We start from the raw sequence: 10,918 nt of genomic DNA, 5'->3' as shown, positions 1-10,918 counted from the left end.
ACTGCTAAGATATGAATGGGGAGTGGAGAATGGCAATTCTTCTTTCCTAGGAGTTGTCTTGATTGGCTTTGTGGTGGGTTTTTTAAACAGAATTATCAGTCAGGCAAACTGGAAAAAAGATAAGTAGATACCCACCTACTTCAATCTGTGCTTACAGCTAAAACTTAATAATTGGTTAGCACATTCCCAAACTTCAGACTGTTTTTCAGGCTTAAATGTCAGTGGCTAACTGGCAGGTGCATATCCCCTTTAATATGAGGTGAGATACTAATGGAGAAAAACAAATTAATTTTTATATTGATCATATTCTGATTTTTTTTGCTTGAGATGGTATATTCCTTGATATGTGTTAAGTTAGAATGTAAGTTGGAAGTTTGACATAGTGTAAGCTCTGATAATTGGGAGGCATAGTTGCTTTATAATGGCATGGATGATTATGATTATGTGTTTAAAATTCAGATACCTCTTGGGATGCTCAGGTTTTTTTAGCAGTATCTGGGGTGGGGTAAATTAACAAGTTAGTACTACATATGTGACAGTTAAGCATAGCAGTGACTCTTCAGTGAATTTTCAATGAATTTTTATTTAGGGCAAAAGCAACAAAAACAGCTTTTTATTGAATCTTTGTACTAAATCTCTATCTAATTAAAAACTGGAATTGGGGTGCAAGCATAATTTAATGCTAGCCCTTAAGGTTGAAGAATCAGGAGTGGTGGTGAGATGCTCACTCCTTTGCCCATCTCTTCATAAATTTTCTATACTTTTCTTTCCCATTCTAAAAAATTAGAAGCATGAAAACATCAATTCTGCATATAAACCAGGATTAATTTTGTTTGGGCAACACTGAACCAGCTAAAGATGGCAAAAGGCAAAAGATGCAGCATGCGATGCTGCAGCTTTGCAGATATTTTTGCAACCTCCCTTGAAAAGCTATGTTCTCAAGCTTAGTAACAGCCTAGTTCAGTTTTAATGGTGTGTACAGTGTTCACATTCCATGCATTGAAGTGGAAAAATTAATTTATGAAGCATTAAAGTTACATAGTTGTTTCCAATAGGCATATTTGAGATGTTTTGTTGTGACTGAGAAGGTATAAAAACGGAGGATGAGGGAAATGAAAATTAGATTGTAGAAAATAGTAGCCATGGAAAAAGAGAACTGTGAAATATAATTGAAGCCCTAGAATGCTATTTTTTTAGTACAACTTCACTAGTTGTTAATACATGAAATTATTGGCTACAACCGTAAAAGGATAAATACTGCATGCTTTAAAAATGAAAGCTGGCATTCTCAGGATATTAAATTCTAATACTAAAGTTTCTATACTTGTATGGTGTCAAATACATACTGCCCTGGAGATGAGGAAATAAGTCTTTGTATATTCTTAGTCTGATAATGATGTCTATTTTACTGGCCTCTTTACTACTCATAGCTTATAAAGCTATATCATTGTAGCTTCATAGCTGCTGTTTTAAATTCTAACAACCTATAGGTTCAGTGTTACAGCCACAGATGTCCATTGTTTGCTACAATTATGCCAAAAGGAAAGAATTTGCGTTATGATATAGTGACACAAGACCCATGCTTTTATACTTCCATTTACATCACAATGCACATTTCGTCACTCGCCTCCCTTTGTCCACCCATAGACGCCTATGGTTCCAACTGTAGAAATTTTGAAAGTAATAGCCCCAGAATCATATTGTGTTTCTAGTACAGTTTATCAGCAACTGCTTTGTTGCTGACTGTTCCTGTCTTTTGTTTTCAAGGTTTCTGATCAAGGTTCCAAGCTATGGGATTGCTCAGTCTCCTATCTTGCCTGTTCTAGGGAATAGTGTAAGATATACTCACTTCATGGTGGCAGCCTACATTAGTAAGCAAAATATTTTTTACACATGGATACCTCTAAAGATTTATAAGATAAAACCTCCAAAAAGAGAAAAACTGAGAAGATCTCAGCTGGTTTACAGCGGGATGTTTGTTTTGATTAGAAAATATGCTATTTGGCATATTAGAAAAATATTAACAGTAGAAGAGTTGCAACAGTCTCCTATTGCTGGTGGAAAATGATTTAAATCTTAAATCTTCAAAAATAACCAGTATTACCCAAACCTATATTTGGGAATTTAGAAATGTTGAGCCTACCAGAGTAGCATTAAATATAAATTCATATCAGGTTTTAGACTTTAGCTAATCAAACCTCTATTCTAGAAGGCAGGACAGGCTAGGTCTGATTATAAAGTGCTCCAGTTGCACATTGTGATGTTTTTGTTTCTTAGAACATTTGCCACAAAAATGGGTAAAAGTGGACATAAATGCTAAAAGAATTTTCCTCCTGATACCAAACATTATTCAGTGACTCCTTAATGTGTTTAGACATGCAGCTCCCAGCTCCAAATTTTATGCATGCTAAGGAAGTAAAAAATTGGAATGAAAATTCATTTTAAATCTTCCTTCAAAATTAATGTGGAGCTTAATCCCAAAGAATGTCTTTTCATAATGTTATTAAGACAGGAGTGCTCTGGGTCATGCCAAGGTTAATCTGCAAGAGGAGTTCACTCTGTCCTATGGAATATTCTGCTTGTCAGATTTGCTGTTGCTGACCAGCTTCTTTTTATAGAGGACTCAAGAGTTTCAGAAATATATTTTTGTAGACAATAACTAAACTGTGAAACTTAATAAGGCATGTAAAAGCATTTCCAATGTTTTCCTGTACAGATTTTTCTCCCTTCAATTCCCTCTTGGCTTTTGTTAGAAGTTTGACAGTTTCTTGAATATATTTTAATAAATATTTCGTTTACGGTTATGTGGGTCTTCTCATTTAAGTGTGTGGCTGCCTTGACTAGTACTGATGGAATGTGGTATCTTTAAGTATTGTCTTTATTTTCTAATTGTGCAGGTGTACACTTTCTTTTCCTTAAAATGAAAAAGCTAGTAAACCTAAAGATTGGTGAGGTTGTAAAATAAACCTGCTATGGTTAAAGTGCTGTTGATGAAGGTTCCAGAATAATTAATGGTAAGCTGTAGATGACTATGCAAACATTACGTACACAAACCTCTCTCTTTAAATATGGCATCTTCCACAGTTTGTTACAGAAAACTGAGCTTTCTATTCAAAAATCAAAGTTCACTTTGAAGGGAATGGTAAAGACTTATAGCTGTAATAATGTAAACAAAAGAAATAACAGTTTTTCACAAAGAAAATATTTTACTACCCCAAAAGGTTATTTATACAATCTGGAAAAAGATTCTTTTACAAAATTTTGAGAACATAGAAATGAAGTTTTGAACAGATACAGTAGGGGTCTTCAAACTTAAATCCTTTTATGACTTGTGGACTTCAACTCCCAGAATTCTTCAGCTAGACATGCTGGCTGAGGAATTCTGGGAGTTGAAGTCCACAAGTCATAAAAAGGCCAAGTTTGAAGACCCCTGAGCTACAGCCATAATCTCAATCTTTGGCTTGGTCAACACGTAAAACACTGGTAGTTTCCTGCTTTAAAAATGTAGTCATTCCCCACAGTAATTATCCCAGCTAGTTTGGTGTAGTGGTTAAGACATGAAGCTAGAAACCAAGAGACTGCAAGTTCTGGTCCTGCCTTGTGGATGAAGCAAGTGGGGTGACCTTGAGTCAGTTGTCTTGCCCTAGGAAGGAGGCAAGGGCAAATCATTTCTGAAATCCTGTCAAGAAAACTGCAGGGACTAGTGCAGACAGTTGCCAGGAATCAATTGACTCAAAGACATGCAACACAAAATCATGTTTTTAACATTTTCACATGATTTTGCCATAACATGTAGTTGAGTCACTTATTCACTGTATCAGCATTCAAGAAAAGCTTATTAATGGATATTTGTTATGATTATCTATTACTAAAGTGCCAAAATAGTAACTCTTCAGTGCTAGTTCCTTGGAAACAAAATCTGTGTAGAACGGTTGTATTCCTGCTCTTTAATTGACATGTGGCCTGTTACTATAAAACACACTGCTGGACAAGTTAAGCGTCTGTTGTGGGCCGGGCCAGGAAGGAGAGTCTTGTGTGTTTTTTACTTATGCACAACGCAGTAGCCCCTCGGCCCTCCGGCGGGGAACGGCGGAACAAATGAAACGACCAAGAACGAAAAGGTCAGCAGTGCATGCCGGGAGCAAAAAAGTAAATAAATAAGAGTTTGCGCGTTGCATTCTGGGAGCCCCAGACCCGGGGAGGGTTCGGCAAGCGCGGGGCACGCCGGGATTAAGAGGAGCCTGCCGCGGGGCACGCCGGGAACAGGGCGGGCGGTGTTCGGGGGGCCCAGAGGAGAGCTGTCGCTGACTCGCTCGGTGTCCCTGAGGCTGTTGAGCTCGAGAACCGCGGCGGAGGCGGCTTCTGCCCAGTAGGGATGGCAGACGCGACGGCCTCCCCGGTGGGGAAGCGACTCCTGCTGTTGCTGGTAGCAGGTCCGGGCGAGGGAGAAGCGGCGAGTCCCGAGCCTGGGCCTGCTCTACCCTCCCGGGCCTGGAGGAGTGGGACCGTGCGGGCTATGAGTGGGGCCGTTCCTCAGGATCTAGCGGTAAGAGCCCTCGGGTGAAGGGGTGGGGGTGGGGGCTGGACGTCCGGCTGCGTTCCCTTCGCGCGCTCCTGATTCCTCTGGGTCCGGGGAGGGAGGGAGGGATGGTGGGGCTGCCTCTTTTGGGAACCTGGAGGAAACCTCTCTCTCTCCTTCTCTCTCTCTCTCTCTCTCTCTCGCCTTTGCGCGAAATAACCCGGAATCCCTTCCTGATGTGGAAGCGATGGGTTCTGTCGTAAGGCCGCTCTTCGGCCACCGAGCTCGAATTTCAGGTGCTGCATTTATGGCAGTTCTTGTTTCTCTGTTGGCGAAAAATCGCATCCGGATCCAAATCCTGAACTGAAAAACGTGGGGATCCGTTTATTAAGCGAGCATCGCAGCGTGGCTTAAAGATTATTTGCAATAGTTTGGCTGGTAGGTTTGCAAATTCCTTTCACAATGGTACCGTTTAGCTGCAGTGTGTTTGGAGTATGATTTTTTTTTTTTTAAAATAGCATTTTTCTAATTTACTTGGATCTTTTAGAGTTGGCTCATTTTTAAGTTTTTTTGTCACTTAAGGATACTTTGCTTTAAGCGCAGAAGTCTCCAGAATTATGGGAAATTGCATCTGGAATAATCTAGAGGGGATAATCAAAATATTTTGATGGAATTCTTCACCTATGAGCCTCACATGTGAGACTATGAGGCAGATAGGACTTGGTGCATCTGTTTTCCTGGTTATGGGATGTCTACATAAATTGTCTTTAATTGTTAAATGCAGGGTGCATATTTAATCTCTGGAGTCCTTGGTGCTCTCTGAGTTTGGTTATTTGCTTGCAGACATTTCGTTACCCAACTACATAACATCAATGCTAGCCAGTGCCCTGCCAGTGTTGGTGGAGGTGTGGTTTTCTCCTTCAATGTGCCTTGATTAGGGTATTGTTTTCTTTTTGTCTGATGCTAATCCCCCTTATCTGGGTATTGGCTGCTGGAAAGGATGTGTTCTGCTCTGTTTATTTTTTTTAATTGTCTCTTTTGAATGGTGTGCAAATGTGGTTTATCTCTATGTGCCTATTCAAGAAGGAAACAAAAAGATCAGAATACCTCCTCTCCAGCAATCAATACCCAGAGAAGGTGGGATTCATACCTGACAATCAAGCAGAAAACAAAATAATAAATGAGTTGCTAAAGAGAAAACCATACCCCCATCAACACTAGCAGGGGAAGCTGCTGTATATAATCAGGGAACAAACTCTGAAGCACTGATGTTATCTAGCTGGGTAATGAAACATCTGCAAGCAAAAATAACCACAGCACCAAGAACTCCACAGTTGAACCCTGAGCTACATATATTCTCTCTTGTATTTAATCTCACATAAGTTAATACAAGTAGAAGAGGGGTATGAACCTACATTCCAGTTTACATATTTTACATTATCAAAATTTTTCCATAAGGCAGTCTCAACCATTTATTACAGTAATCCAGCTCTCTATTCTGCTTTTTACCCATTGGGTTAATCAAAGGAAAGATGGAGTGGAGTTGTTTGTGAGTCAGCATACTGTTTTCTTAGTAGCAAAATTTATGGATTTTTGGAGCAAAGTTATATGAACCCAGAAGCTTTGTTTTGTTTTAACTTGCTTCTAAAATTTTTCAACAGAATTGAACACAGTACAGTTATGTCCTTGTTTGACCTTAGCAGTTTCCTCCTTGCCTAGTTTTCAAAAGATATTTAGGTACATTAAAAAGAAATGAAAGCTTCAATAGACCTACCACACTTCTTTTATCTTCCAAGAAAGAACTGTGATTGAGTTGTTGAAAATTAGAACTTGTTTCAAAAGATTTATAAAAATATGTAGTTATAAAAGGAAAATAAGAAAATCACAGAATTGTTAGGGAACTTTAGAGGTTTTTGTGATACTAAGGCATTAGGTTGGAGTTTTTAAAAATAGTTCTTTGTGATGATAGTTTTTTATTCTATGTAGCAATTCTTCCCTGCACTTCTGTATTTTATATTTAGTATTACTAATACTTGCTGCAGTTATTGGTATTAATTACAGAATTGGTAGTTGGCAGAGTTTGTACATTGTATCAACCATTGTTTGTTTTAACAGTGTTAGCCTGTATATTGGATAATTTAACTGGATTTGCTCATAACTCTAGCCATAAGCAGAATATATTTTAGCGGAGCATAGCATATGATCACAGATGCTTCTCAATAATTGGGGAATTATTCTTTGTTGACATTTTTCATGATGGATAATGAAAAAACGGTAGATGGAGAATGCCATTTGATTTGGCTTTCTACTATGGACATGTAATCTAGGAATTTTTTAAAATTAATTGACTTAATTATCTAGATCAGATCATATTTTTAAAATGGATATTGAAGATCTGTAGAAAATGTTTACAATGTAAATGACAGAGGACTAGAATTACCGTGTATAAATGACTAAAATAAAATATTCTGGACTGAAGTATGCTGTAGAAATTGAATTGCAAATAAGTGCACAAGAAATATTTTGGGAGGCTAAAAGAGTTTTACTGACTTGTATGAAGATTGAGCAAGTTGAAATGGACAAATCATAAGAGGATTATGGACATATCTGTGATTATTATCTATGATCCAAAAACTGGGTTCAGATTTGGAAAGTTAGTTTTCTCTTTACTTTTCTTTTTTATGGTTTAGCTTCATAATGTTAGATTCTCATGAGAGATACAGCAACTTGGACATTTTCTCAATATGTAATGATTGTAGAAAATAAAAGCACATTCAGAAAGCAGCAAACTTCCAGAATACAAGTAGGTAGAATATTAAAATGTGTTAAGTCTAAACTATGAATTAAATGGCATAAAAAACCAATTGAGTAATTATTGAAGGGCAAAGCAGTAAATGGGACTTTTTAATTTAGACAAATTATTGCAGTAAATGAGTGGAATGCATGGTTATAAAAATCATGTGAAATGAAAAAAGCAAAAGCATTTAATGTGAAAGTTTATATTACACCTTGTGTTAGGGAAATTCAAATGACAAGAATTCAGAGATGTTGAGGCAGGTCTTGAACAAAGTTCTCTTTTTTTGTTCTGGGGTTGAAATCTCTTATCAATTAAAGACAATGTTAAATTAGAAAGCAGTTAATATGTCTCAGTACAATGGTTCTTTTTATTATCACTTTGTACTTACAAAGATAGTATGTGACAATAACAGTTATGCTTATAGCTCAGTGCCTTCCCACTTTGACTCTATGTCAGACACATCAAACTCATGATGTCACGTAACATATTGGGATGGTTTTGCCATTGCTGGGAATGGGGTGGGCATGGCTTCCGGATGACGTGTCCGGCCCGTGGGCTGGCAGTTTGACACCCCTGATCTATGTCATGTTATGAACTGAAAATTTTTCTTTAGAGAGATTCATGTTTTTTTAAAATACTATGTCTGATCACTTTTACTTCCGGTTGATTGTAAATAGTTAAAAATTATTGATTTTGATGGGTTTGGTATTTTAGAGTGAGTTCATGAATTATCTAACATAATCTTGTACTGAAATTGTATCTGTAGGGAAAAGCTTAATACGCTTCTTTTGAGATTGATAGATACTCTGTACAATAACATTGGAGCCTTATAATTAAAAAAGAAGATAAATGCTTGCTTATAAATATGTTGGCTTGCCCGGAATACTTGGATAGAAATATAATAATACTGTAAAAGACTAAGTTATATTTCCTAATTTAGTTATTATTGAAATTCGTTACTATTCATTACAATTTTTCTCAATTATTTTGATTATTTAAAATTTATAATATTATATAAAATATTTAAATGTAATCTATCCTAACTCTGCTTAAATAAATAAATAGTATCTAACCCTAACTTCTTTTTAGCTAAAAGCAAATTTGTGTATTGTATGTTTCATTATTAAGTAGTGTATATATATAAAAAAACGACAGAGAATGAGATGGCTGGATGGAGTCACTGAAGCAGTAGGTGTGAATTTAAATGGACTCCAGAAGATGGTAGAGGACAGGAAGACCTGGAGGAACGTTGTCCATGGGGTCGCGATGGGTCGGACACGACTTCGCAATTAACAACAACAACAACATATATACAAAAACTGCTTTTACACTCTTTGGCCTAGAGAAGCTGCAGGTTCCTAAAGTTGTTCTTGAGTAAGATATGAACATGAGTGCTAACTATTCTATAGATTCTTTTTGGATTTCCCCAGCTAATTATATTTTTATACTTAATTCCATTTGCAATTTCATCCTAACTTTTAAGTGAAGGGATTTATCCAGTTAGCCCCAGTTTTTATCAGTAAAACAAGAAGTATAAGACCATCCACAGAACCTTGTTTTCAAATACTTCACTTTTCTGGTAAAAAGATATTTTCAGTTTTACCTCTGGAATGCTGTTTCCGCCTAGTGTTAACACTGTTGCCTTTTTTACATCAGACTAAGACTTTTCTGTTCCTCAAGGCTTTTAAAATATTTATAGTTGATTGATTTAGAATAAATTATTTCATATTGTTAAGTTCTGTTATATTCTTGCAGGGGGAGGGATTGTGGATGCATTTTTTTTTTTTTTGATCAGTCGTGAATTCATGTGCAGTTTTCTTTCTTGTCTGGCAACATTTCCAGAAGTGGTTTGCCTGTGCTTCTCCTATGGCTAAGAGATAGTGACTAGCAAAGTTCCCAACTAAATTCCCTGCTGAAGGCAAGACTAAAAACCAGGTTGCCTTATTCTTGAAGGTAAAGGTTTCCTCTGTCTAGTCATGTCCAACTCTAGGGGTTGGTGCTCATCTCCATTTCTTAGCCAAGGGAGCCTAGCATTGTCTGAAGATATTTCCGTGGTCATGTGGCCAGCGTGACTATAAGCCAAGGATGCGTGGAATGCTGTTACCTTCCAACTATTTATCTACTCTCATTTGCATGCTTCTGAACTGCTAGGTGGGCATGCCAGATTCCCAGTTCATGCTTTAACCCTTGGAACAAACTGGCTCTCTTCTTACAGTTAAGTTTTCTAATATTTTAACCTTACATTGTACTATATGTAGAAAAGTTATTTTATGAGGCATTTGCCCAATGACTACAAGAAATTATGAGGCACATAATTTTAAAAAGTCAGCAAGGAAGGGAGGAGGGGGTTAGCTCATAACTGAAGCCAAGGCCATTTGTCTAGAGCAGGGGTTCTCAACCTTGGCAACTTTAAGACTTGTGGACTTCAACTCCCAGAATTCCTCAGCCAGCAAAGCTGGCTGAGGAATTCTGGGAGTTGAAGTCCACAAGTCTTAAAAGTTGTCAAGGTTGAGAACCCCTGCTCTAGAGAATGGTTTTCTGCAAGTGTCCTGAAGTAGAGAAACAGTAGAATCAGAATTTCTTTTTCAGTTTATCTGTAATTGTGCTTTGCTTTTAGGAGTAACTTGATACATAATTTGCTTAAGTCTGTCTCTAATATTCATCTTTAAAATCCGAATTTCTTTTTCTTAACTGTTTTAAGAAATTGCATGAGATAGAAATTTCATGCAGATATTTAAAAATATAATAGAAATTTTCTTGTTAAATGTGGCATTTGAATATGTTACCGAATTACTGCTCTTGTGTTTTCATTTTCAGAAATGTTAGAACACAAGACCCTTAAGTGCAGACACAATAATAAAGAGTTACAATAATCAAACTAAAAACTAAACTTTCAGTCTTTTCTTATGGGAGATATAAGAAAAATTACTGAGGATGGGCATGAAACTTCATAGACATTTTGGGTCATAATTTTACATTTCAGGGATGAATGTAATTCACTCTTGATACAATTTTCAAATAGGCAATATAATGCAAAGAATATTGAAGTATTTATGTACAGAATTATAGTTCTGTAATTCAAGAATAAATCTCAGTTCAGCTCATAAATCTTTGTGATATTTAAGAATAGAAAGACATTTGTAATGAAAACATATACACAGATAATTCAGAGTTGAAAATTAGGTTAAGACCAGTCTTAACGCTAGATGTAAGGTACAATTGGTACAGGTAATTCATGCCAGTCGGAGGTTTGTGGTATTTTTATGTTATTTATAAGCATCTTAAATTCAATATGTCCAAGATTAGATTTCTCTGTCTCAAGATCTCTGTTAACAGAGTTAATCTTAGGTGGAAGCAAAAGCAGTAACTTTTTACGGTTTCCCCCCAATGTATTCAGTCTGTTGTCATGAACACAAACTAGCAGTCAAAAGAACTGATGAAAACTCCTTTAATTTCACAATGCCTGGAAAGACTTAACCATAGATAATGCACAATGTTATACATAGAATCTATGATTTTGCGTATAATGTGCATTAACCATGGCTAAGTATGTCCATGCATTATGAAATTAAGGAGTTTTCAATCATGTCTTCTGCCTGATG

The 10,918-nt window shown here is 36.7% G+C and overlaps 1 protein-coding gene across 7 annotated transcripts in view; it reads left to right on the top strand.

The window, feature by feature from the left end:
* The first annotated feature begins 4,205 nt into the window (after positions 1 to 4,205).
* KDM3B (lysine demethylase 3B) overlaps positions 4,206 to 10,918 on the top strand; it is a 53,211-nt gene continuing 46,498 nt past the window's right edge. For 3 of the 7 annotated variants that reach the window (XM_039334073.1, XM_039334072.1, XM_039334071.1), the window contains exon 1: positions 4,206 to 4,546. In XM_039334073.1, coding sequence (XP_039190007.1) covers positions 4,376 to 4,546 — 171 coding nt within the window. In that variant the 5' untranslated portion in view covers positions 4,206 to 4,375. The remainder of the gene's footprint in view (positions 4,547 to 10,918) is intronic. The other 4 variants (XM_039334078.1, XM_039334077.1, XM_039334074.1 and 1 more) reach the window with 2 other exon arrangements.

This window comes from Crotalus tigris, unplaced genomic scaffold (assembly GCF_016545835.1).
Source record: "Crotalus tigris isolate CLP2741 ecotype Arizona unplaced genomic scaffold, ASM1654583v1 scf7180000017625.6296891, whole genome shotgun sequence".
Taxonomy (NCBI): domain Eukaryota; kingdom Metazoa; phylum Chordata; class Lepidosauria; order Squamata; family Viperidae; genus Crotalus; species Crotalus tigris.
Note: the sequence above shows the minus strand (reverse complement) of the source record. Positions and strands in the feature narration are given on the sequence as shown.